The sequence below is a fragment of the Dryobates pubescens genome, chromosome Z (assembly GCF_014839835.1).
Source record: "Dryobates pubescens isolate bDryPub1 chromosome Z, bDryPub1.pri, whole genome shotgun sequence".
Classification (NCBI taxonomy): domain Eukaryota; kingdom Metazoa; phylum Chordata; class Aves; order Piciformes; family Picidae; genus Dryobates; species Dryobates pubescens.
In genome coordinates this window covers 33,946,826-33,969,061 of record NC_071657.1, presented here as the reverse complement: position 1 = coordinate 33,969,061, position 22,236 = coordinate 33,946,826, and the positions used below count along the sequence as shown (strand labels likewise).

Below are 22,236 nucleotides of genomic sequence, written 5' to 3'. Positions count from 1 at the left end.
CGGCGGTTACGTAAATACCGTCGCCCCCCGAGCCGCTCTCCCACCCCGCCCCTCCCGCTCCCCCCCGCGCCACCCCCACCCGCCGGCGGTTATGCAATCGCCAGCACACAGACCTACTGTACCACACCCCGCCCCCGCCCCGCCCCTGGCAGCTCCCATTGGTAGTCGTCCGGCAGCTCCCGGCGCCGATTGGGGCGGTGTCGCCGCCAGTCACGGCTCGGCGCGGCTGGCATGCGGGCTATGAGCCCCGCGCCGCGCAGCCCTGACCTACTAACACACATCCCTCCGCGCCGCACGCTCTCGTCCAGCCGCTCTGCTGCTGCCTGTACAGCGCGGCGCGGCACCGGATCACGCCACTGCCCGTGTCATCTTGCCTCGCCCGCGGCCCGGCCCGGCGCGTGGCGGGCGATGCTCGGCTCCTTGTGGTGCGCTGCAGGTAGGAAGAGTGCGCGTACGGTCGCGGAGCACTGCGCGGGGCTGAGGTTGGGGTGTCCGCCCGGGCTGTGGCGCCCGCTTCGCCTCAGCGGGAGTCAGCGGTTACATAATGCGAGCCCAACTGGCTCTGGCTGCCGCCGGGCGGGGAGGGGTCCGCCGGGGCGGCCGGTTCTGGGCTCTGGCGGGCGCCTCGGAGAAGGTTGGCGGCGCAGCAGGCAGAACAGGAGATGCCCGCCGAAGGCTTTCCATCGCGGGTGGTTCTCGCTCATGGCTTGCCGCGTTGCCCTTCGGCTTCTCCCTACGGCGAGCCTGGGGGCAGCGCCGCCGGAGCCGCTCTCCTACATTGGATAGTGTGTCGGCAGAGAGCGGACTGCCGCCGCGGCTGCCGTGAGGGGCGGAGGGCTGCGTCTCGGCCACCAGCCTCGCTTTGGAACCCAAGACACTAGAAGTTGTGTGCCGCCGCAGTCTGCCGGCGAGACCCTCTTCGGGTGGCGCTGGTGGATGTTGCCTGCGGGCAATCAGGATTCATGTCAACGGCTCGGCTCTGCTCCCCGCGCCGTGCAGGGCTGTGCTTGCCTCAGCTCTTTTCGTCACTTTCGTCGCTGTTTTTCAGGCGCTGCGGGACCGATCGCATAATAGTTCCTGGAAATGTTGCATTATGTAACCACAGAATATGCTGGCAACCGGGCTGGGAAGAGGGAGCTAATTATGCGATTTTTATAATCTCGCTACAAAGAAACTAGGACAATCTTGCCCTGGAAAAAAAAAGCCTCTAAACCCCGTAACTGTAACAGATTTTGTTAAAGTGCTTTTAATAAGGGAAGTAGACAACTGGGTAAATGGGCAGGGAAGGCGCCGGCTGCGTGCCGAGTGCCTTAAAACGAGATTTGTGTTGGTCTATATTTAGCCACATCGCATTTTAGCAATTGTGGCTTCATGTGCTATTTCTGGTCTTTTCTCCAGAGCTGTGCGTGTAGACATTCGAGGCCATTTGCTCGGATTTTTAACTCCACGCCTTCAGAGGCGTTTTGATAAGGTTGTATTTTTAGGCAGGCATTTCGCCCAGACACTGAGGCATCTCTCCGATACGGGCTTCCACTGGCCGTTTCTTGGGGGGGAAGGGGTGGGGGGTAGGGGGGGACGGACGACGACGGACGACACACGTCTACTTTAAGTGAGGAAGGCGTTTAGGTGATGTCAGCCGCGCCAGAGGAGAGGTAGAGCCGTCCCACCCGTGTCCTGACGGCCGCGGCGGGGAGGATGGGGGGAATGGGGAGGCCAGGTGCCGCCGTCCCCCAGGGGCAGCCGCCAGCACCACCGATCAGTATGACAGCCGGCGGGAAGCGGAGCCGGTACGCGGAGCCCGATCCCGTGCCCACCACCTCCTCAGGATTTCGCCGCGCGCGGGGCTCGCCGTGTTCCCAACGGCCGCTGGGAGCCGTTGGTGGCCGTTGGGGCGCGGCGGCGGGCGAGCGAGGGCTGGGGGCGCTGGCGCTCCCCCTCAGCCCTTTGTTCTGGGCTGGGGCGGCGGCGGCGGGCGAGTGGTGGGGGAGCGGCAGGCTGATAGCGCGGGGCCGCGCTGAAGGGGGGGAGCGGGTCGGGCGCCATGCGCCGGCGGTCACGTAGAGGGCCTCCGGGCCCGGCCGGGCAGCCTTTGTTGAGGGCGCTGTGCAAGGCTGAACTGCGGAGAAGCAGCCGCAGCAGTCCCGTGCCCAGCGCAGGGTCTCCACACCTCCTACCCGTCTTCCCCCACGTCCCACCGTCGCCTGCGGGCAGGGAGTGCCAGACAAAAGGCACACACACACACCCTGCCCCCACCCTCTGCCTGCCTCCTCGCCCCTCTGGAGGGGTACGGCCAGCAGGTAGGTATGACATAGCCTAACACGCCCCCCGCTCGCGCTGCACGGGTATTTGGGGCTTTCTCCTTACGTAACGAACGACAACAACAAAAATGGCCATTGCCTAATTCTATTTTTTTGCTAAGTCACTTCGGTATTGCAGTAGCAAAACCCGTGGCTGGACGTCCTGTACTCTGAGGTCAGATTGTGTTCTGTCTTCGATGGGACCATAGCTTGGAAGTTGCTGGTGATTGATAACTTTGCTCTCAAGATGAGTTAGTTTTTATGTGTGACTAAAACGGTCCTTTAAGCAGATGAAACCAACATGACTGTGATCAAAACTCCTGGGTCCAGACAGTACGCCAGCCACTTCATATGTGCTTGGTATACCTGCTGTAAGTAGTAGCAGCAAAGTATTTTAAAATTGTCATGTTCTTGATAACATGCATAAACTTTTCTGCTACTTGATTGTTGGGGGTCAAGTACAGCTGTGACTGTTGAAAGCTGTCTTGGAGTTACTGTTGTGTTAAACCCGGCCTTCTCCCCCACCCCCACGGGGTGTAATTTGAATGATTGTACTTGGTTTCATTGTGCTTACTCCTGTGTATGAAACCTACTTTGAGTCACATTTGCCCGTTTCAGTAATTAAGTCAATGCAGATGCCCTTTAAAATATTGCTATGTGCATCTATCCATATTCAGTCAACATGCTGACTTTGATAGGAAACTTGAATGAATAAGGATTCAGGTTTTGGTTCAAAGATCTGATTTAAACAAACAGGTTCAAGGATTACTGAATAAAGATCCTTAATATCATTGACATTAACAGGTACTGTTATGAAAGTTCTTGCATTACCGCTGTCTTTGACTGTGGAAGTGCTAACACTCTTTGGAATGGTCTGTTTCTACTTTCCATTTTTATTTATTTAATATTTTTTAACTAATAGTCTCCAGAAGACCTTTAACTAGCTTTTAATGTATCCAGCTTCCTGAACTAGTCTTCAAAATCTCAGGTTTCTGTCGTGTTGGTTTTTGTTTGTTTGTGGGTTGTGGGTATTTTTTGTTTGTTTTTGAAATTATTTTCATTACCTAAAGGAACTGATCTGAAAACTGTCCAAAAAAAAAAACCTTAGGATCTTCCCATGAGCACTATGCATTTACATGATCTTAGATTTTACATTATCCTAAGAAGGAACAGTATTGCCATGCTTTGGCTGAAAGGTGTAGAACATACACTTTTTGTTTTTCAATGTAATAAAGTCTAAATAGGTCTGTGAAAGATATCAGTACCTTGCTGCTTTTTTTTCAGTCCTTTATCTTGAAATAAAACTCATAAATAAAATAAGCCTTTAGCTCATTTTAAATTGACTTATTTTAACAAATAGTTATGCAAACTATCCTTATGCAATACTTTTTTCCAGACAGCAATCTTGCTGCTGTTATAACATCACTATGATGCAATAATATGAACAATAAAACCCTCTGTTTGAGTCTTATTACACATGGTTAAGCAATGTATCTGACTCATCGGCTTAATTGACTCTTCTAGGTGACCTTGCTGTGATCATTACAGCCAGTTACGAGATATAAATGTGCTTAGGATATGTAATAGGAAAAAAAAAATGCAAATAGATGGCCAATTCCTGCAGTCATTCTAAAAGAAAATGACAATTGATTTTGTGTTATGTGATAGTCCTTGATAATAATTTTTAAAAATCAGATTATTTTTTTCTTTAACCAAGGTATATGTAACTCTCTAATACTGAGACTATTCATGACTGTCAAAAATAAGATTGTGTAAGCAAGGGCATACTTGACTTAAAATGTCATGAAGTATTGTTCTTAAAAATTTGTATTAAAATACATGAAATTAATTATTAAGACCTTCTTAGACATCCTATTTTCCCTAGTTCACATGTTGAATTAGCATACTATAAGTGAATAGGGTGACATCTATCTTCAATCAAAAAGATAGGGTTGTTATTTAGTTTCTTTCTTGAGTTGTTCCTTCTTGGTATAATTTTCATTTTGTGCTGAAGTATTTGAATAACTAACCAGTTTTTGCCACAGAGGTGGCTATGCAGCATAAGTGTCAGTGCTGCTAGACCCACTTGAAAGTGGAACACAACCCAGTAATGAAAATTATGCTCACCATAGGCAGTGCTCTTTCTGCCAGGACTGTCTCACAGAATGGGAGATGTAAAGATGGCTGGGTTTTCTGTTCTGTTTGCATTGAGGGTAGACACCAACATTTTAGAGGCGGTGTTTGTCACACATATTTGTATTTCAGTTGTTATATAACAAGATGCATGTTTAAAGCATCAGCTGGGATTAATTGACATAATTCTGCCTTTAAGTAGTGCTATATAAATTTAGGTCAGCTGAAGGTCTGGTCTAATCTTAGCATTTTAAGAACACAGTTCAATAATAGAAAGCCATTTGTTGTCAGAATAACCCACATAATATTTTTGTCGTTTGTGTATTTTTTTAAAATGGTTCTTAAATAGGGGAAAGGTGAGATCATATTTCCAGGACATTTTTACCATTATGTTAAAGCATTTTGCTGCATATTTTTTCCTGCTGTCAAGTAGCTATTGAAATAAGGAGATGCATGCTGTCATAGTACTGCAACATCAGTAACTATTGTTTCTGTTGGTGTTTTATTGAAAATATTGGAAAGTGGTGTGATATTCAAAATAGCATCATTTATATATGCATACATATGCATATTATATGTATGTAATTAAATATGCAAGTTTTATCTACATTTCCTTTGCATCTCAGTTTTATTAAAGTTTCTTGCTGGTAGATTGAGTAACATTCCTGGAATTGTTTTCCTTCCCTTAAATCAGAGCAATAAACAGCTTGTTTTGGAAAAACTGAACACATCTGCTAGAGTCATATTGCCTTCCTAATGAAATGAAAGAATATATAGGTCGAATTTGTACCTGTTAACCTTAACTGACCTTTCTGAGCAACAGCTAACTTTAGCATATGTTTCATGTGCTCCAAATAATTTTATTTGCATAATTTGTGTAATTTACCTTTGGGAAGCAGGCTGCACTTTAATGAGTTAATTTGTAGTTATTAAGATAAACAGCAACTTAAGTAATTTTTCTAACAATGAAAGCCTTTTGTAAAACTTACATATTATATCAACTTTCTGGATATGGCTTCGAAGTAGGTAATATGAAGGTGCAATAGTAGTCAAGTTCCATGACCACCTTCTTAAGGTTGTTTTTGTTTTTTTAAACTATTTGATTGAAGAGTTGTGTAATAAGTTAATGTTCCCAGTATGTTGTGTAGATAACTTCCTTTTTTTTCCCCTTGAAATAACATGATCACCATTTTAGCAAAAATGGGTCATCTTGTACAAAGCTATCATCATCAGTGTTCCACTGACCTAATTACATGTTGATCCTGAAACTGTAAGCACTTAAGATGCCCATGAAGTTGTAAGAAATGGGAACTTTGTATAGGATCAATAGTTCTCCATTGCACCATGATGTGATAAGGGATTCATGGTCTTTGAGTGCAACTCTGTAATAGCAATAACTGGTGGTAGCTAATGTTTGTACTGTAAATGTCTTTTGTGTTTGGATATCCCCCCACGGATAACCTGACCATCACAGCATGAGATGCAGGCACTTAGTTTTTTCAGACAGTTTGAATTTAGTTTACGTTGCCTAGACCCTCTTTCCCGCTAGCACTCTTCCAGCGGAGTCAACATTAAAGGTTTTCTTCATCAGGAGCATCATTTTGCTACTGGTGCCGCATAAAAGGCAAGAAGAAGTACATTGAAGGATTTCTGTGGAGGTTGGAATGGGGCTACATCCTCTCTTGGAGAGGATTTCTGCATTGGGATAGACCTGACAGATGCAGTATTTCAATGCATGATTTTTGTCTGTGAAAAGCAGTAGAGGTAAAGTGTCTCCAAAGTATTTCAGCAGGCTGTGTGACTACCTAAGCTTAAACTCAGATTCCTGTCCTGTGTGTACAATGAGGATTTTTTTTTCCTCTGTACATCCTAGTAGTCTTGAGACCTAGATTTCATCTGGTTTCAAAACACTTTGAGGATAAAGTGTATTTTTCAGTTTTTCAATATCAGAAATGCAAACTGGTAATTTTGATTTTTTTTTTTTTTTTTTAATGAGCAGATTCTACACCAGCTCTTCTGGTATGTAGACAGATTATCAAATAACCTGTGATAGAATGATGGCAGTAATATAATTGATGATACCTATGCAGAATATGGACAACAACTGAGGTTTTGTTGTTTTTCTGCAGTTTGTCATATAGTGATGATGTTGATAGAGGTGTGGTTTTTTTTTGGAAACAAGAAGTTATACTTGGAGATTATTTTTGTATCCTTTCACAGGATTGAGAGAAAAATCTTACGGATGCATGCTGATACAAAAGTGAATTGTGTTGGAGCATCCAACTGCTAGAGATGGGATTTCATTTAGTTTTATACAAGGAGCAATTGAATTAAACAGTTAACCTTTTTCTGGGTTATGTTTGGAAAATTGTGCTTGAAGACAGCATTAATTGTTTTACTAAATACAAATACTATATAATCACTCTCTGGGAAAACTTATGTACATGGGGAGGTCCACGTGGATTCTCCAAAGCAGGAGAGAGAAAGGAAAGATTGTGGCCCTGTCCTTTAACCTTTCAGTTGTTACAGTATGAATATACAAATCCCCAGGATCAGATTCTTAACATACTATTTTGACACAGATCACTTAAGTATAAGTCCGTGGATAAATTAACTTTTCATGATTTCTACATGCTTTTAATTTCTTAATTCAGTAGCATGAGTTCTATACAACAGTCTCATTAATACTTGGATCTCGGGGTTGTATCTTTCTTCTGTTGAAGCCAATGACAAAATTGCTGTGGGAGCAAGCCTGGGTCTGTAATTAAGTTAATAGGGTCGAGTGTTATTACATTGTTGAATTGGCACATAATGCCATTAACATCAACCAACAACAACAAAAAAAAAAATCTTTACCAGTGACTAATATAAGGCAGTGTTAAATGTTGTTTTTTATAACACTTTGAGGGACTGACAGAGCAACTAAAAAATTAATCATAAGGGAAAGTATTGGAATTTGAAATATAGTCAGAGGAATCATTACAGTTCATTAATTTATGTATAAATACTGTTTTCAAGAGGAGTTATAAAATGCACGTGAAGTGAAATGGCTGGTTTCATTGAAGGCATTTTGCCATTATCATCAGATAGAAATTAATTTGTTTACAGACTCAGCATTGAGCTGATCCACATGAAGAAGTATTAATAAACAAGGGCTTTGACTCCTGTTTGTAATTCAGCAATTCCAGTTACCATGATAGAAGATGCTCATAGAAGATGTAGAAAGAGCTAAAGATTTATTGTGTGTTTTTTTTGTTCATTCACTAAAGTAACAGTATTAGAACTAACTGCATAAAAAGCAATATAGTAAGATTATGTCAGTGAGTTACACATCTGCCTGAACAGCTTTACTGATGGGCTGTACCAGAGAGCAAAGTTGAATTGTGATACAAAAAAATGGTCATTTGATGCATACCTAATATTTGCTGTAGACTTGTATGTTACTTACATCCTGTCTATTTGTGCCAGGAACAAAGTGTACAGGAGGGAATCTGGCCAAAACAGGAGTTACCAGTGCTACAGTGAGCTGATTGTCCACTAGAACATCCCAAATTGCAGAAGTCATGCTGACCAAAGGACATGAACTCTCCAGGTTGTTGGGTTGTTGCAGCTTAGTGCCAGTGTTTGGCTGCAGGAGATTGTTTGGACCTGCACTTGAATTTTTACTCATACACAGATGATCATACTTACTATGAACTATGTATGACTTTAGTCTACATTCGTTTAGGGAAAAAAACCCAAACCAACTCTTTTGCTTTATTATCATCATTAGTAGTATTTCTCCTAGATTGTAGTGTTGGACAAACAACAAAATGGGATCACTTTGAGCTAGAGAGCTTACAGGTAGATAGTCACATACTTGTCCTGAAACAATCTTGTTCAAAACTAAATATATTGCTGCTATATCATGTGGAAATGGAAGACTGGAATATAAGGTGACAAAAAAGTCGTATTAAATCTGTGTAGGTATTGTTTCAATCTCCTAAAAGGCCACAGATCCTTTGTTTGTAAGTAGTTCCTTGATGTTACTGTTTCAAGTGTAGATGTTCCAGGGAATGGCAGATTAATGTACAGAAAAAACTATATGCATGTAAGTATCCTTTTTCTAAGAGGAAAAAAAATATTTGGGTTTGACTGTAGATCTCAGGTACTGTTAAATTCAGTAAGACCTCTGTATAGATAAGGCCCTGAAATTTCCCAATAGCTGGATTCTTTTGACTTGAGAGTTGGCTGAGATGGATACTAAGAGACAAGACATGATCCAGTAGGTAATCAGTACATGTTACACTGCTTCCTGCTGTGGTACCATGGAAGTTGAATGCATTTTCTTGGAAATGTAGAAGTTGTTAATGACACAAGTGAAGATTGTTGTTTTATATTGAGACAATTAAGGCTCAATAACTGTGGGTTCCAAATGTTACCAGATAATAAGAATCCCAGTATTTTCCTTCTTTTAGTGTAAAGTCAATGCCACAAATTCTGGCAGCTTTGTCTGTTGGTATTTTATTTTAAGATTCTGTGTTCAACATTTTTTTTTTTTTTAAAAGAAACATTGTGTTTCACTAGGTTTAAAATGGTATACATATTAATTAAACCACTGATTGATACATGTAGCAGTAGAATGGACAAAATGGCTATGCAGCTTCTTCAGCAAATCAAGTCATACTGAATATTTGGCCAGTGAGATGTTGCTTTGTCATGGGGCTTTTATTGTTGTGGGGTTTTGTTCTGTTTTGTTTTGGTTTTTTTTTTTCACCTGATCCAGCTCCTATTTAACTTGACAGAAAAGTTCATTTGCATCCAGTCTGACTAGAATCTATCCAGTCTGACTAGAATCTAGCTATGTAATTGCTTGTATATTGGAGATACATTTCTCCTTTAAAATGTGGGAATTTGTAGTGCTGCTTTTGCACAAAAATGTTAGATGGTGCTTTGGCATAGCTGCCATCTAACTCTGTTTTCCATTAAGGCTTTATTATTGAAGACAAATAGTTACATATCAGTAATTAACAATGGATTTTAGGACATTCTACTTAGATGTTCTATTAAATACATTAATTTTTCATTACAAGAGTTGGCATGGTTTGATGGAACAGAACCCATCCTGAAACCTGAGCCTTTTATGATCCTGCTTAATTGTTATTACATCATTGATTTCTCTTTGCCTTCTGGAACAGACAAGAGAAACTGGCAGAATACAATTAATTAATTCTCTGTAACTTTCACAACTGATAATGTTAAACTTTTTTTTTTTTTGTCATTGTAAATATAATCCTCTGAATTGTTATGCTAATCTGAAGTAGCTGATTTTTAAATATTTTGTTTTGGTTTTGTTTATTTTACAGACAAGAATTGTTGCTGATTCAATAGTCAGTTCTATAAAAGCACTTGGCATACTACATTTATTTCACCAGGAACATGACTGACTGTGAAAAATTATATATTAAATAGTTATATTTCATATCAAGATCAAACGATGATATGACAATTGAGGTACTAAACAAAACAAGGGCCAGTTTAAATGTTACATTCAAATTTAGTGATTAAAATGTTAGAAGCTAAAGATTTAAGTTAGTTTTCCTTAGGTAATAGTAACACATTTAGGTCTAAACTTCAGTGCAAACACTGTTTTCTAAAGGTGCACATTCCTCGATGATAATAAACTTCACTTTGATGCAATGAGTGTATTTTGCAAATGCAAATTACTAGTATGTTCCTCCTATAATGTATTTTTCCATACTCGATTTTACAGTTTCTTTTATAAGAGACAAGAAAAAAGTGATATAATACATTTCTTTCTATTGCCAATATTTTAAAAATATTTAGATATTTACCCAAACTAGTAAATGCACACACATACTTTGATACAATTGATTAAAAAGGCATTTTCAAATTCCGTCTGTGTATGATTTTATATATACATATATGTATATATGTATTTTTATAGGATATAGAAAATTATTAAACCTTTATTAGCTTTAATGGATAGTGGTGTTATTTTGAGACAATAGAAAGCACTTCAGCTTGTCTACATCAGATTGTTATTTTTAATCCCTGAAGCACCCAAATACATTGCATTTCTAAGTCACACAGCACAGCTGTTGTCTAAAGAGGTACTTTAATGTGGATGAACAAGATACTTTCCAGTGCTGCTCATCAACATGCCTGGTGTCATGCAGTGTTAAGTGTTGGAGGTTTATGTTTGTCAGTGATATTGTGGAAAGTTGTGTGACAACATTACTGCAAGAAGAAAACTTCTTTTTTTTTTTTTAATTGATATTTTCCTTGGATTATACTGTGTTGTTTTTTTTAAGAAAATCTGCTACATAGGTATTGTAATGCTTAGACTATGAGTTGGTTCAGTTGCTGTCCTTATATTACAGCAGGTTTAAAGAACCAAAAGCAATTCTAAGCCTTTTATCAAGAGCTACTTCTGCATTTCCCAAGTATGAAATTCCCGGATACTAATCAAATTCTGTATTTATTCCAGGTTTTTAAGAAGATTCCCATTGGTTCTAGACACTTCTGTCTGAGAACATGAAAGCAAAGGAAGAATGCATGTGGATTTAGAATTACTGTATTTATCAAGCTGTGGATTGAGAAGTGCTGAGGAAACAGCTTTCTCTGTTGCTCACTGTAGATCTGCTACAAGTTGTTTCTGATGCAGCTGAGAAAAATGCAGACCCTTAAAAAGGAACACGGACCTGTTGACACAAGTGGCAACGTCGACAAAATCATGGTACTTAAGTCTACTCTAGCAGAAGTGTCTGAAGAATTGTCTACAAATGAAGATATACTACTTACAGAAGCAAGTAGTGGAAAAAGCAAATCTTCAGCTTGCCGGAGAAAGAGAGAATTCATTCCAGATGAAAAGAAAGATGCTATGTATTGGGAGAAAAGGCGGAAAAATAATGAAGCTGCCAAAAGATCTCGTGAAAAACGACGGCTAAATGACCTTGTCTTAGAGAACAAATTAATTGCACTGGGAGAGGAGAATGCCACTTTGAAGGCAGAACTGCTTTCATTGAAGCTAAAGTTTGGTTTAATTAGTTCTGCAGCCTATGCCCAAGAGATACAGAAACTCAGTAGCTCAACAACTGTGTATTTCCAAGATTATCAGAGTTCCAAATCAAATATTAGCTCATTTGTAGATGAACATGAACCATCTATAGTTGGTAGCAGTTGTATTTCTGTCATTAAACATTCTCCTCAAAGCTCAATGTCTGATGTGTCTGAAATATCATCCGCAGAGCATCCTCAACCAAGCCGCATACAAAGCAATTGCAGAAGTCCTGAAAATAAGTTCCAGATTATAAAACAAGAGCCTGTGGAATTAGAGCGAGAGCCAAGAGATGACAGAGGTTCATATAAAGCATCCATATATCCAAACTACATGGGAGCCACCTTTAACGTATACTCGCATTCTCCTCCTCTCTTGCAAGTTAATAGATCCTCCAGTAATTCCCCTAGAACATCAGAAACTGATGATGGTGTAGTTGGAAAGTCATCTGATGGAGAAGATGAACAGCAGGTTCCAAAGGGTCCAATTCATTCCCCAGTTGAACATAAGAATGTCCATGGAACAGTTAAAGTTCCAGAAGTGAATTCTTCAGCTTTGCCTCATAAGCTTAGAATTAAAGCCAAAGCCATGAAAGTTAAAGTGGAAGCGATGGATAATGACTATGATGCAACACAGAAATTGTCATCACCCATAGACATGTCCTCAAAAAGACATTTTGAGCTTGAAAAACATGGTGCACAAAATTTGGTGCATCCTTCTCACACTCCTTTTGCAGTTCAAGTGACTAACATCCAAGACTGGTCACTTAAACCAGAACTCTGGCATCAGAAGGAACTCAATGTAAAAATTCAGAGTGGTTGCAAAAGTGGAGTTGTTGAAATAAAAGACAGTATCTACAATGTCTCTGAGTCGGAGAACCTGTATTTGAAGCAAGGCATAGCAAACTTATCTGCAGAGGTTGCTTCACTTAAAAGACTTATAACTACACAACAAATCTCTGCATCAGACTCTGGTTAAGTTACTACTGAATAAAGGCTTACCGTTTTAAAGGATGTCATTTGCAGTAGATCAGTATGTTTTGTATTATGCTGAATTTTCACTGGACTTGTGATGTCATTTCACTGTAACGTTCACATAATGTCTGATTGGTGTCTTTTTGTGCACAAATTGTTATGAAGATAGGTTGTGTTATGATCACTATGCCTTGTGTATAGTCAAGTAGCCTGTACAAAGGCTGTATATAGTGAACTTTATTTTCTTTTCATTCTTCTACTATAAAGGTGTGTAAGTTGCCAGTTACAATAAAATGTTGGTGACAAACACAGAACATTTACTCCAGTTTAGTTGATTTTATGAACTTGTAAATAAGTTGTTGATCAAAACCTGGCTTTTTCTTACACTGTGCTCAACTTCTCTTACATCTTTGGTTTTTACAGCCGAACAACCAAATTACAATTTACAACATGTGTAATCCTTCTGGCCACCTTTTTCCTTAACACATTTTTTTAGAAGAGACTAGAAATGAAATGAATATTTATAAATTAAACCAATTTATAGCCTTAGCTTTCTTTAACTTATTTATTAGTAGAAGTTAACCAAAACCCACATAAATTCTAACCCAGTAACTAATGTTAACAACCATTTGTTTTCTATCTCAGATGAGACAGCAATGAGTTTCCTGAATGGTTTCTTGTGATGAACCATTTATTTTCAATATTATAAATTGGTGTTTAGATGAAATTAGTTAAGTTGGATTTGTGCATCTGCAAAGTTTTCAGAGCCTTGCAGTGACAGAATTGGACAATGCTATCTTTGTCAAGTGGTGGCTTGTGCTTGCGAGGGCGCAGGGGTGGAAAGACGTGTGCAAAGGCTGCACAAGAATGTCTGTCCTTGCATACCATGATCCTTTCCATGGCACCTGTAGATGAAGGATAAGGCTATGGATCTGTAAACTCGAGCTCAACTAGGCAAATACCTACATAAGGGGCAGGCAATAGTAGTGGCAGAGGAGAACATCTGCCATTTTAATTCCCAGTGGAGGACAAAATGCAATTTTAAGTATGAAGTAAGTCAGATCACCAATTTGGCCTTAGTTTCAATGGCTTAATTAACTGAACTGGAATACCTTGGCTCACTACAGGGCATTTTGCCAAAATTTAAAATGTCAGACTATGTGAAGAACTGCACAACCCAGATACTACTGGCCCTTTGCAATTTATGCAGATACGTTCTTCACTTGATGACTGGACAGGACTGTGCTGCTCTTGGTCTTTGAGAAAAGTCACTGAACCATGGAGACTAGAATTGCATCACACATCCTTGGTTTAGCTTACCAAAGTCTTTCATTTTAAAATTAAAAATCATTTATAAATAAAGCATAGACATGGGCAGAGGTTCTTTTCACACTACTTCTTCTTTCAACATACTAACAGACTAACAAACAAGCTTTTTCTGAAAAAGCTTTTTATTAATTGCCATACTGTATAACTAATGGAACCTTTCCATAGACATAAAATACTGACTGAAAAAACAACCACAATTTCTCAAGGTATTGCTTTTTTAAATTCATACTTGACTTGAGTGATAAGAACTTTGACAATTTTTGGGGATATGAAGAGGAGTCTGAGTTACTCCTGATAGCTCTGAAACTTGGTCCAGCAGTCAAGGCAATGGCATAACTCCCTGATGTCAGCAAGGCCAGGATTTGATTTCAGGAGCTGACGTTTCACATTCATGCTCTGGGAGGACCTCGGCACAGAAATCACTGGTACTTTCTGAGATTTTTGAGCCTTCTAACTGCTGTGCTGTATTTGTGGAATTCAGAGTTAATAAACGTATTCTTTTTTCATGCCTTAATAATACAATAGATCCCTTGACCGGGCTCTGTATGTATTTGGTTAATTAATATAGATGACATTTCAATGTTACTGAAAATAAGCTCAGGATTATTGCATGAAATGTAAAAACTTGCATTGAATGATGGGGATATGAGACACGAGGCAGTGATTGCTACTGTCTCTTTGCTTGCTAAGTATCTTCTGTAAGCAACAATAAAACTCTTTAAATATTTTGCATATTATTTATCACATGTAATATGTTCAAGAAGAGTACTTAAAACTCTCAGTGTTGCCATCTGTGTAAGCCTAGATCTATTGTTTTTGGTTTGGGTTTGTTTTTCTTTCTCCCCCCCCCCCCCCCATTTCTTGTTACAGTTGTTTGTCAGAATGGAAGAATGTTGTCCTCTTTCTAGCTCATTATATATTTTGTGTATCTGTTTTGTGCAATTAATACTTAACAGTAATGATGTAGTTAATTTGTTGAAGGATGTCATTGCAAGAAAGTTATAGCATGGAGCTTAGGAGCACAATCAGATGTTATTTATACTCCCTTTATACCTTAGTGTTATGCTTCATTTGAAGAAAGAAATAAATAATTTGTCTTTTGTTCAAAACCAGATCTAATTACAACATGATTTTCTATTACATTCATTGTCCTAGTCCAATAACATAGAGGTATTAGCTATAGTCAATGACAAATCTTCATGTGCTGAAGTTACCACTTCCGCAGCTAATATTTGGATTATCTTCCACAGATGTTAATACAGGAGTATGGGTGGTACATCCAAAGCCTCGTTCTTTACTACAGTTGTAAACTGGCCAGATTAATCTCTTGATTGCTCAGCTGCAGTAAAAGTGGTGTAGACGGCCTCACTCATCTTTAGCCTGTTTTGCTTCAGGAAATGGTAGCAGAAAAGATTGGGAATCACAGAGTCTTGTGGGGAGGGAGAACACAGTGGCACTACCTTCCTGCTCCAGCGTTCAGCTGGTACATGGCTACATACGTGGATGATCAGAGGAGCTGGGGATCTGGATAGCTGTGCCCTCCCAGACTGCCTTCCCTGTGTCGTAGAAAACATAATTAGCCTCCATGAAACCAATATCCTTGGCTGGTCTACTAAAAGGTTGGTTTGAGCACAAAATGGGCTTTACCTAAGTGGGTATAAACTGCTATCACATTCCCTTAAGCTGTAAAAACTCTCATTAAGATCAGTAATTAACTGACAAATAACATAAAACATGCCGTAAGTGGACTCCTTCTCATGTGAAGGAACATGGATGATTAGAAAATAACTGGGAAATTAAAGTGTGTCCTCAAAGGAGGATGTTAAGGAAGACCACATACAGAAACTGGGCACTCCAGAGCCTTATCAATATATGTTGTCATTTTCTAATGGGAACGCAAGAATTACCATGCTAGGTTAGTGTGGCTAGTCCAAAAATTTCCTGTGATGATAACTACTGTGAAGGGCTTCATGAAAAGTTTTGAGAAAAATCCATGACAAGTAAGTGTCAATAAACAAGGTTAAGCTTTTCTCTAGTGACATCAACTGATGGCTAATCAACACTGATGATTATCAGCTCTTCTGTTAAATCTGCCTCATTTAATTATGTATAAGCAAAGTAATACAGCCTTATTTTCTATCAATACCTGTATTTTGATAGGTACAGAGATTGAATGTTCAGGTTATAAAGATCTTTTCTAGTAGCTAGGTACATAAATATGCTGATGAAACTAGGCAGCGTACAATGATTTTAGCAGGAAACTTCGCATCCAGTTAATATGTCCTTTTAACCACCATATTATTGTAAAAATACTTTTGGAGTTTATTGCACAAGATGAGCCCGGTAGCTGCAAGAATACAACAAAACAATTTTTGGTATTTATTGCAAAAGAATGAGTAGTACATATTGTTCCATTACAGTGCCAAATTAGAAGTTAAAAATACTAGACCAAATCCTAAGGCTTTTAACTCAGTGTTAGAGCCTACTTTCCATAATGAAGCAGTTTTTATGTGTGTAAAAAGCAACATATTTAAGTAACGTTACCAAGACACAATCTTTACAGTTCACTCATGGCACAAACTCCTACTGATTTTCCTGTCTCTAAGGCTAACTCCCTTGTGACAGCAGTGATATATGAGTCACTTTATTCATGTCACTGGAGTTACAGGGAACTTGCTCACATACAAAAGAGAAGGCAGCCAGATACTCACTGTTATGTATGCAATGACAGCTATAAAAGGACTCAGTGAATTATGAGCAGAAGCTGGGAGTAGAGGCATGTTTATTTGCTTGAAGGAGAAAGCATCAGAAGACACTTGGTTTGAGAACTCACAAAAATAGCAAGAGTGCATCTGTTTTTTTATGGGTTTACCAGCCCGTGTGCCCATCCCAATAGTCATGAGTTACAGTAATTCCTCCTTGTTAAACACTGTGGAGCTCCACAGGATCAAAACCTTGGGAGGACTTGGGAAGACCTAAGTGCAGTGCCTGCAACTCTGCCATGACGTTATGTTGGTTTTAATCTTCTGCATGCAAGCATATTTGCTGCTTGTACAGCATCTGGGAGAGACTGCATCAGTTCAGATGTTTCAAGGAAGTTAAATGGCCATTTAATTCTATTCCCATTCAGATAACATGGTCAATCTTTACTGTCCTTTGTTCCCCCTACAAACAGATGATGCACAACTTAAAATGTCAGGCAGCTGTCACACTTCTTCATGCTATTCAGATACTTGGATGTGCAGATGCCCAAATGGGCATCTAAGTAAATAACGTGTGTGAAACAATCAGTTTTACCAGCTGTATGTGCTACAGATGTATGTGCTAGAGTTGATATCCATTATGTGTATATTTCTGAGGCATGCATGACACTAAACATCTTTCCTTCTTACAAGATGAACCTCTTAAGTTTTATATATAAATTTACTGAGGACATACTGCATTGATTTCCATGGGATTTGTGTTATGCAGCCCTGAATGCCAGGATATTAATGGTCTTTACTACAATAAGAAAACACCAAGGCATACCATTATATCATACAAAATAGCTGAAAAGATGATAAAATGCAATGAAAGCCATTGTAGCAGAACACTGTGTTCCTTTTTCTAGGCATTGTTCCCATTAAGGATTTAGGAATACTAGAGGGAGTTTAGAGAAGAACAAAAGTAAAATAATAAACTCTTAGGGGCCGATCCATGAATTAAAAGTACACATTAAACTGTAAGTCCCCAAAATACACATCAACAGCTAATATATACACACAAAGTATTTAGTTCCCATTCTCAAAAAAAAACATTTTGGCAACAGGGTTTTTTTTTTGTTTGTTTGTTTGTGGGGTTTTTTTTTAAGTCTGGTAGTTAAATATGCAAACAAGAAAATGTCAAAACTATTTATGCAAGCAAAAATACATTGCACAAGAGGCAATAACAGTTAGACGACATACGTGGCCTATAAATATTGTATGAGGCTTGAAGGAGTTGTTTATATTTTCTCATTTTCTATAAGAAAAATGAGATTACTTTAAAAGAACATTTTGAGCTTCTTTCATCAGATAATATTTACGGCAGTGAACAATACAAAAGCTGGAGAAAGGCAAATAATGCTGATTTGATGGTAGTTAAAAGTGATAGAATGGAATAGTTCCAGTTGGAAGGGACTTTAACAATCATCAGTCCAACTGCCTGATCACTTCACAGCTAACAGTTACAGCCTCTTACGAAGGACATTGTTCAAATCACAGGATGGGAGGGATTGGAAGGGACCTCTGGAGATCATCTAGTCCAGCTACTCAGCTAACAGAGATTCAGATGTCTCTTCTTAAGACACTTTCAGGCATGTTTGTTTCCAGTGAAACTGGTCCAGTGAAAGTGGTCCAGTGACCACTTTTCTAGGAAGCCTGTTTTGGTGTCTGACCACACTCTTGGTAAAGGAATGGCTCCTAATATCTAGTCTGAACCTCCCCTAATGCAGCTTTTGACCATTCCTATGTATCCTGTTGCATGATCCTAGGATGAAGAGTTCAGCACCCCTCTCTCCAGTTTGTCTCCTCAGAAAGCTGTAGAGAGTGATGAGGTTGCAGTTTCTATTTCTCCAAACTAGACAGAGTGCTCAGCCACTTGCCATCTATCTGCTGTGCATTTGCCAAAGATGAGTCCTTTTCAAGCACATGACATATGTCATTGTTTCAAGCACATTTCAAGCACATGACATATAGTCATTGTTTGCCCTGTTGGCTCCCCTTGCTTCCTCCTTCAGGGCATCAAAGACAGCCCTTGGCTAACTCTGGAAGGCATTCTCCTGTCTTTCTCCTCTAGCCAGAAGGCAGATGGGTGATCTCCTCTGCTCAGCACCTCAGTCCTCACTTGGGCACTACGTATTTTTGGGGGTCCTGGAGATAGGCTGACAAACCAGAGGAGCTCAAGCAGGATCTGTGGGGCTGGAGCTGCTTGAGCATGGAGCAGGGAAGGCATTGTAGCACCTCACAGCACACCCCAGTGCCTATGGGGCAGGAATACAGGGTGTGGGAACAGGAACTCCCTAGTGCTGTCTGGTGAGAGACTGTGACATCTCACTGTCTGAAACTAGAGAGGCTTAGGCTGGAGATAAGGAATCAAACCCAAACCCATCATTCAAGTGCCTCTTTTTAAGGCACTGACAGGTATGGGACTACCACCCTAGGAAATTCCTTCCAGTGTTTGATCATCTTCTCACTAAAGAAATTTTCCTAATGTCAGTACTTCACCCAACACAGTGTGCACCAGTTCATATCATAGTTGGACAACCTGTACAAGACGCTGTGAGAGACAGTATTGAAATCCTGTACTAAAATCCAGTAAACCCACATCCACCAATTTCCCCTCTTCCATTAGGTGGGTGACCTTATTGTAGAAAGATCTGATTAGTAAGGCAGGATTTTCATTTGTGAACCTATACTGACTGTGCCTGGTGATGGCATTGTCCTTGAAATGCCTCTCAATAAAATCACAGAATTATAGAGGTTGGAAGGGACCTCTGGAGATCATCTGGTCCAACCCCCCTGCCAAAGCAGGATCACCTAGGGCAGATCACATAGGAAGGTATCCAGGTGGGTCTTGAAAAGTCTTTAGAGAAGGGGACTCCACAATTTCTCTGGGCATCCTGTTCCAGTGCTCTGCCACCCTCACAGTGAAGATTTTCCTCATGCTGAGGTTGATTTCCTGTGTTTCAGTTTGCATCCATGGCCCCTAGTCCTACCACAGGATATACTGTATGCAATATTGTCTTTGCAATACTACATTGCAAAGAGACTAGCACCCTCTTCTTGACATCCACTCTTCAGATAGTTATAAACAATAATAATATCTCTTATTGGTCTTCTCTTCTCCCTACTAAACTGCCCCAGGTCTTTCAGCCTTTCCTTATAAGACAGATGTTTTAGTCCTTTAATCATCCTTGTGGCCCTTTGTTGGACACTCTAGTATATCCCTTGTCCCTCTTGAACTGGGGAGCCCAGAACTGGAAACAATACTCTCACCAGGGCAGAGTTGGTGGGGAGCAACCAGTAACATCTTCTCCATAATTCTCTCAGGTACTAAGGTTAGCGTAACAGGTCTCTAGTTCCATGGGTCTTTGATTTCTTTCTTCTAAACTGGAATAAGGTTGACCAGCTTCTAGTCAGCAGGTACCTCCCCAGACTCACAAGACCTTTGCTGTATCATTGAGAACAGTCTTGCTATAAACTACTTCTAGCTCCTTCAGTATTCCAGAATAAATCCTATCAGAGCATCTGAGCTTATGAACATTCAGCTGATACAGAGGGCGCCTAGAAATTTCACTGTCAACAAATTGAAAGACACTGTTCCCACAATCTTGGTCCTCCAAATTAGAACACTGGGCAGCTTAAGGTCTGTCATTAGTATTACAGACCAAGGCAAAGAAAGCACTGAACACCTCAGCCTCTTCTGCATCTACTTGCCAGGAGACCATCTTCATTAAGTGTGGGTTACCCTATATTTTCCCATATTATGGTTGAGAAGGAAACTGATTTCTCCATCTTAAAAAAAGCACACTACAAAATCCTCTCTTTTATGTGTTATGATTGCATTTGATGTGATAAACAGTTATGTAGCATGGAAAATTGCAGGAAGTCAGCTGGCTTTTAGAACAGTACTTTGTAAAGAGGTCTGTACATAGGTAGCCTCGAGAGATTACAGAAGGACTCCAGAGACTCCATGCCAGAGTCTCCTCTCTCTGTGCCATGTGTTTATAAAGTGGCTGGAAGCAGATGTTTTTCCTAAAAGAGCGCTGAAATGTATCTGGGTAACGACACTGCTGCTGCTGAAAAGTGATTGCCGCATGCCCCCCAGTTGTTAACTAAGACAGTTTTGTCTCTCCTGTTGATTCCTGTGAGTAGATCACAGAAAGCTTTCCTCAGCAGCAGTAGTGATCTAGTTCAGAGTGTTTCATTGCACTGAGTTCAGATTCCAGGTGCTCAAATTTTGCATAAGTTGCTGAAGATAACTCCTAAAACAAGGAAGTCACAGGGTCATTAGTTGAGTTCCATGAGCAAGCCTTGACAAAGATCTCAAATCAGCCAACATCAGTTCTGACTTTGGCATCCTTGATCAGATAGAAATGTGTCTTTCTTCAGTTGCCTGGATCTTTATTATCTCCTGATACCTCCTGGTATCTGAGTCTACATAAGCAAGAGAGAATGCTTTCCACCTAAATTCTTCCCTCACTCCTGTACAGTAAGAGAATCTCAGTTCTGTCACCTTACTGTGGCTTTAATTTGCCATAAATTTTCCAGCAAAATTGTACTACTCAATATTTACATCAGAATGGCATCCAGCCTTCAACATGGATCTCATTTGGCTATGGTATCATCTATTTGTGCAATGCAATTGGGGTGCAGGCAATAGGGAGAATGTTAAAAGGCAAAGCAGCAACAGTGTCACGTAAACTGGTTTGATAGCTTGGGTCATATTTGTTCTCTATTACACAAGTCTTTCTTTGCAGAATGTGGTGTAGTGACTTTTAATTCAAGGATGCCTAAAAATCCAAGGGCAGCCTGCAATTCAGCAAAAAGATTACTAAATCCAAGATATGAAATGAGGGACAGGTTACTGGTATATGAAATGTTTTTCTTGGAAAGCACACAATATATGCGTTTGCGTATTTGTCTATTTATAACATGAAACATGACCCAAGCACATTTTTCCTATGCCACACTTTAAATATTGCATGCATATGTAGTGGTGAAATGCAGTCAAACACTGCTATTATGAAATGACCCAGTTTTGGGGTCTCAAAACTTGTCAAAAACTTGTATGAAAGAAAAAAAAAAAAAGGATAATTAACAAACAGATCCATATAACAGGTTTGGAACCTGAACTGAAAAGAAAATGTTTCACACATGGTGCTGAGTAATTTTTCTAACATTGAAAGTGCCTTTCTGCAGTGTTCCAAGCTATTTTTTCACAGTTTGAAGCAGAAAACATTTTATGTTCAAAACTTCTGCTAAATTTATACCCTAGTACATTTCTGAAGCATTCACTAGAGAAATGGGAGCTCTTCTGTCCTTGTCTGTGACCATTTTACCACTCAAAGGTTATGGGAAAGAACATTAAAATGGGGTAAAGTGCAGCAGAATATGCAATGAAATCAAAAGAATTTCTCTCAGTGTAGTTGATTAAGTATAGCATCAGGCAGAAAGTTAAGTAAACATACAGTCATAGAAAAAAAATCCTACACTGGGGGAAAGACTCCTTTGGTTTTTCTTCTAAGAAGAACTGCTAGATGGCAAGTCTAATTCTCATAAGAACTTTGTTGCAAACTTTGTACTCAACATTTGGACCTTATCTGTCAAGCAGAAAGTACAACCACATGCAGCATGAGAGAAACATTTCAGTTTGTATGACAAATGTCACTTGAAAATGGGCTTTGCTTTTAATTTAGAACATT

The 22,236-nt window shown here is 40.0% G+C and overlaps 1 protein-coding gene across 2 annotated transcripts; it reads left to right on the top strand.

Moving 5' to 3' along the window:
* Positions 1-239: 239 nt before the first annotated feature.
* On the top strand, positions 240-13,453 carry NFIL3 (nuclear factor, interleukin 3 regulated). 2 transcript variants are annotated; one of them, XM_054179035.1, is made up of 2 exons: positions 240-436; positions 10,921-13,453. In XM_054179035.1, exon 2 carries the CDS (start codon positions 11,092-11,094, stop codon positions 12,466-12,468), a length of 1,377 nt encoding a protein of 458 aa, XP_054035010.1. In that variant the 5' UTR covers positions 240-436; positions 10,921-11,091; the 3' UTR covers positions 12,469-13,453. The 2 variants fall into 2 exon arrangements, with proteins under 2 accessions (XP_054035010.1, XP_054035011.1); XM_054179036.1 differs by lacking the exon at positions 240-436 and adding an exon at positions 2,194-2,297.
* Positions 13,454-22,236: the final 8,783 nt, after the last annotated feature.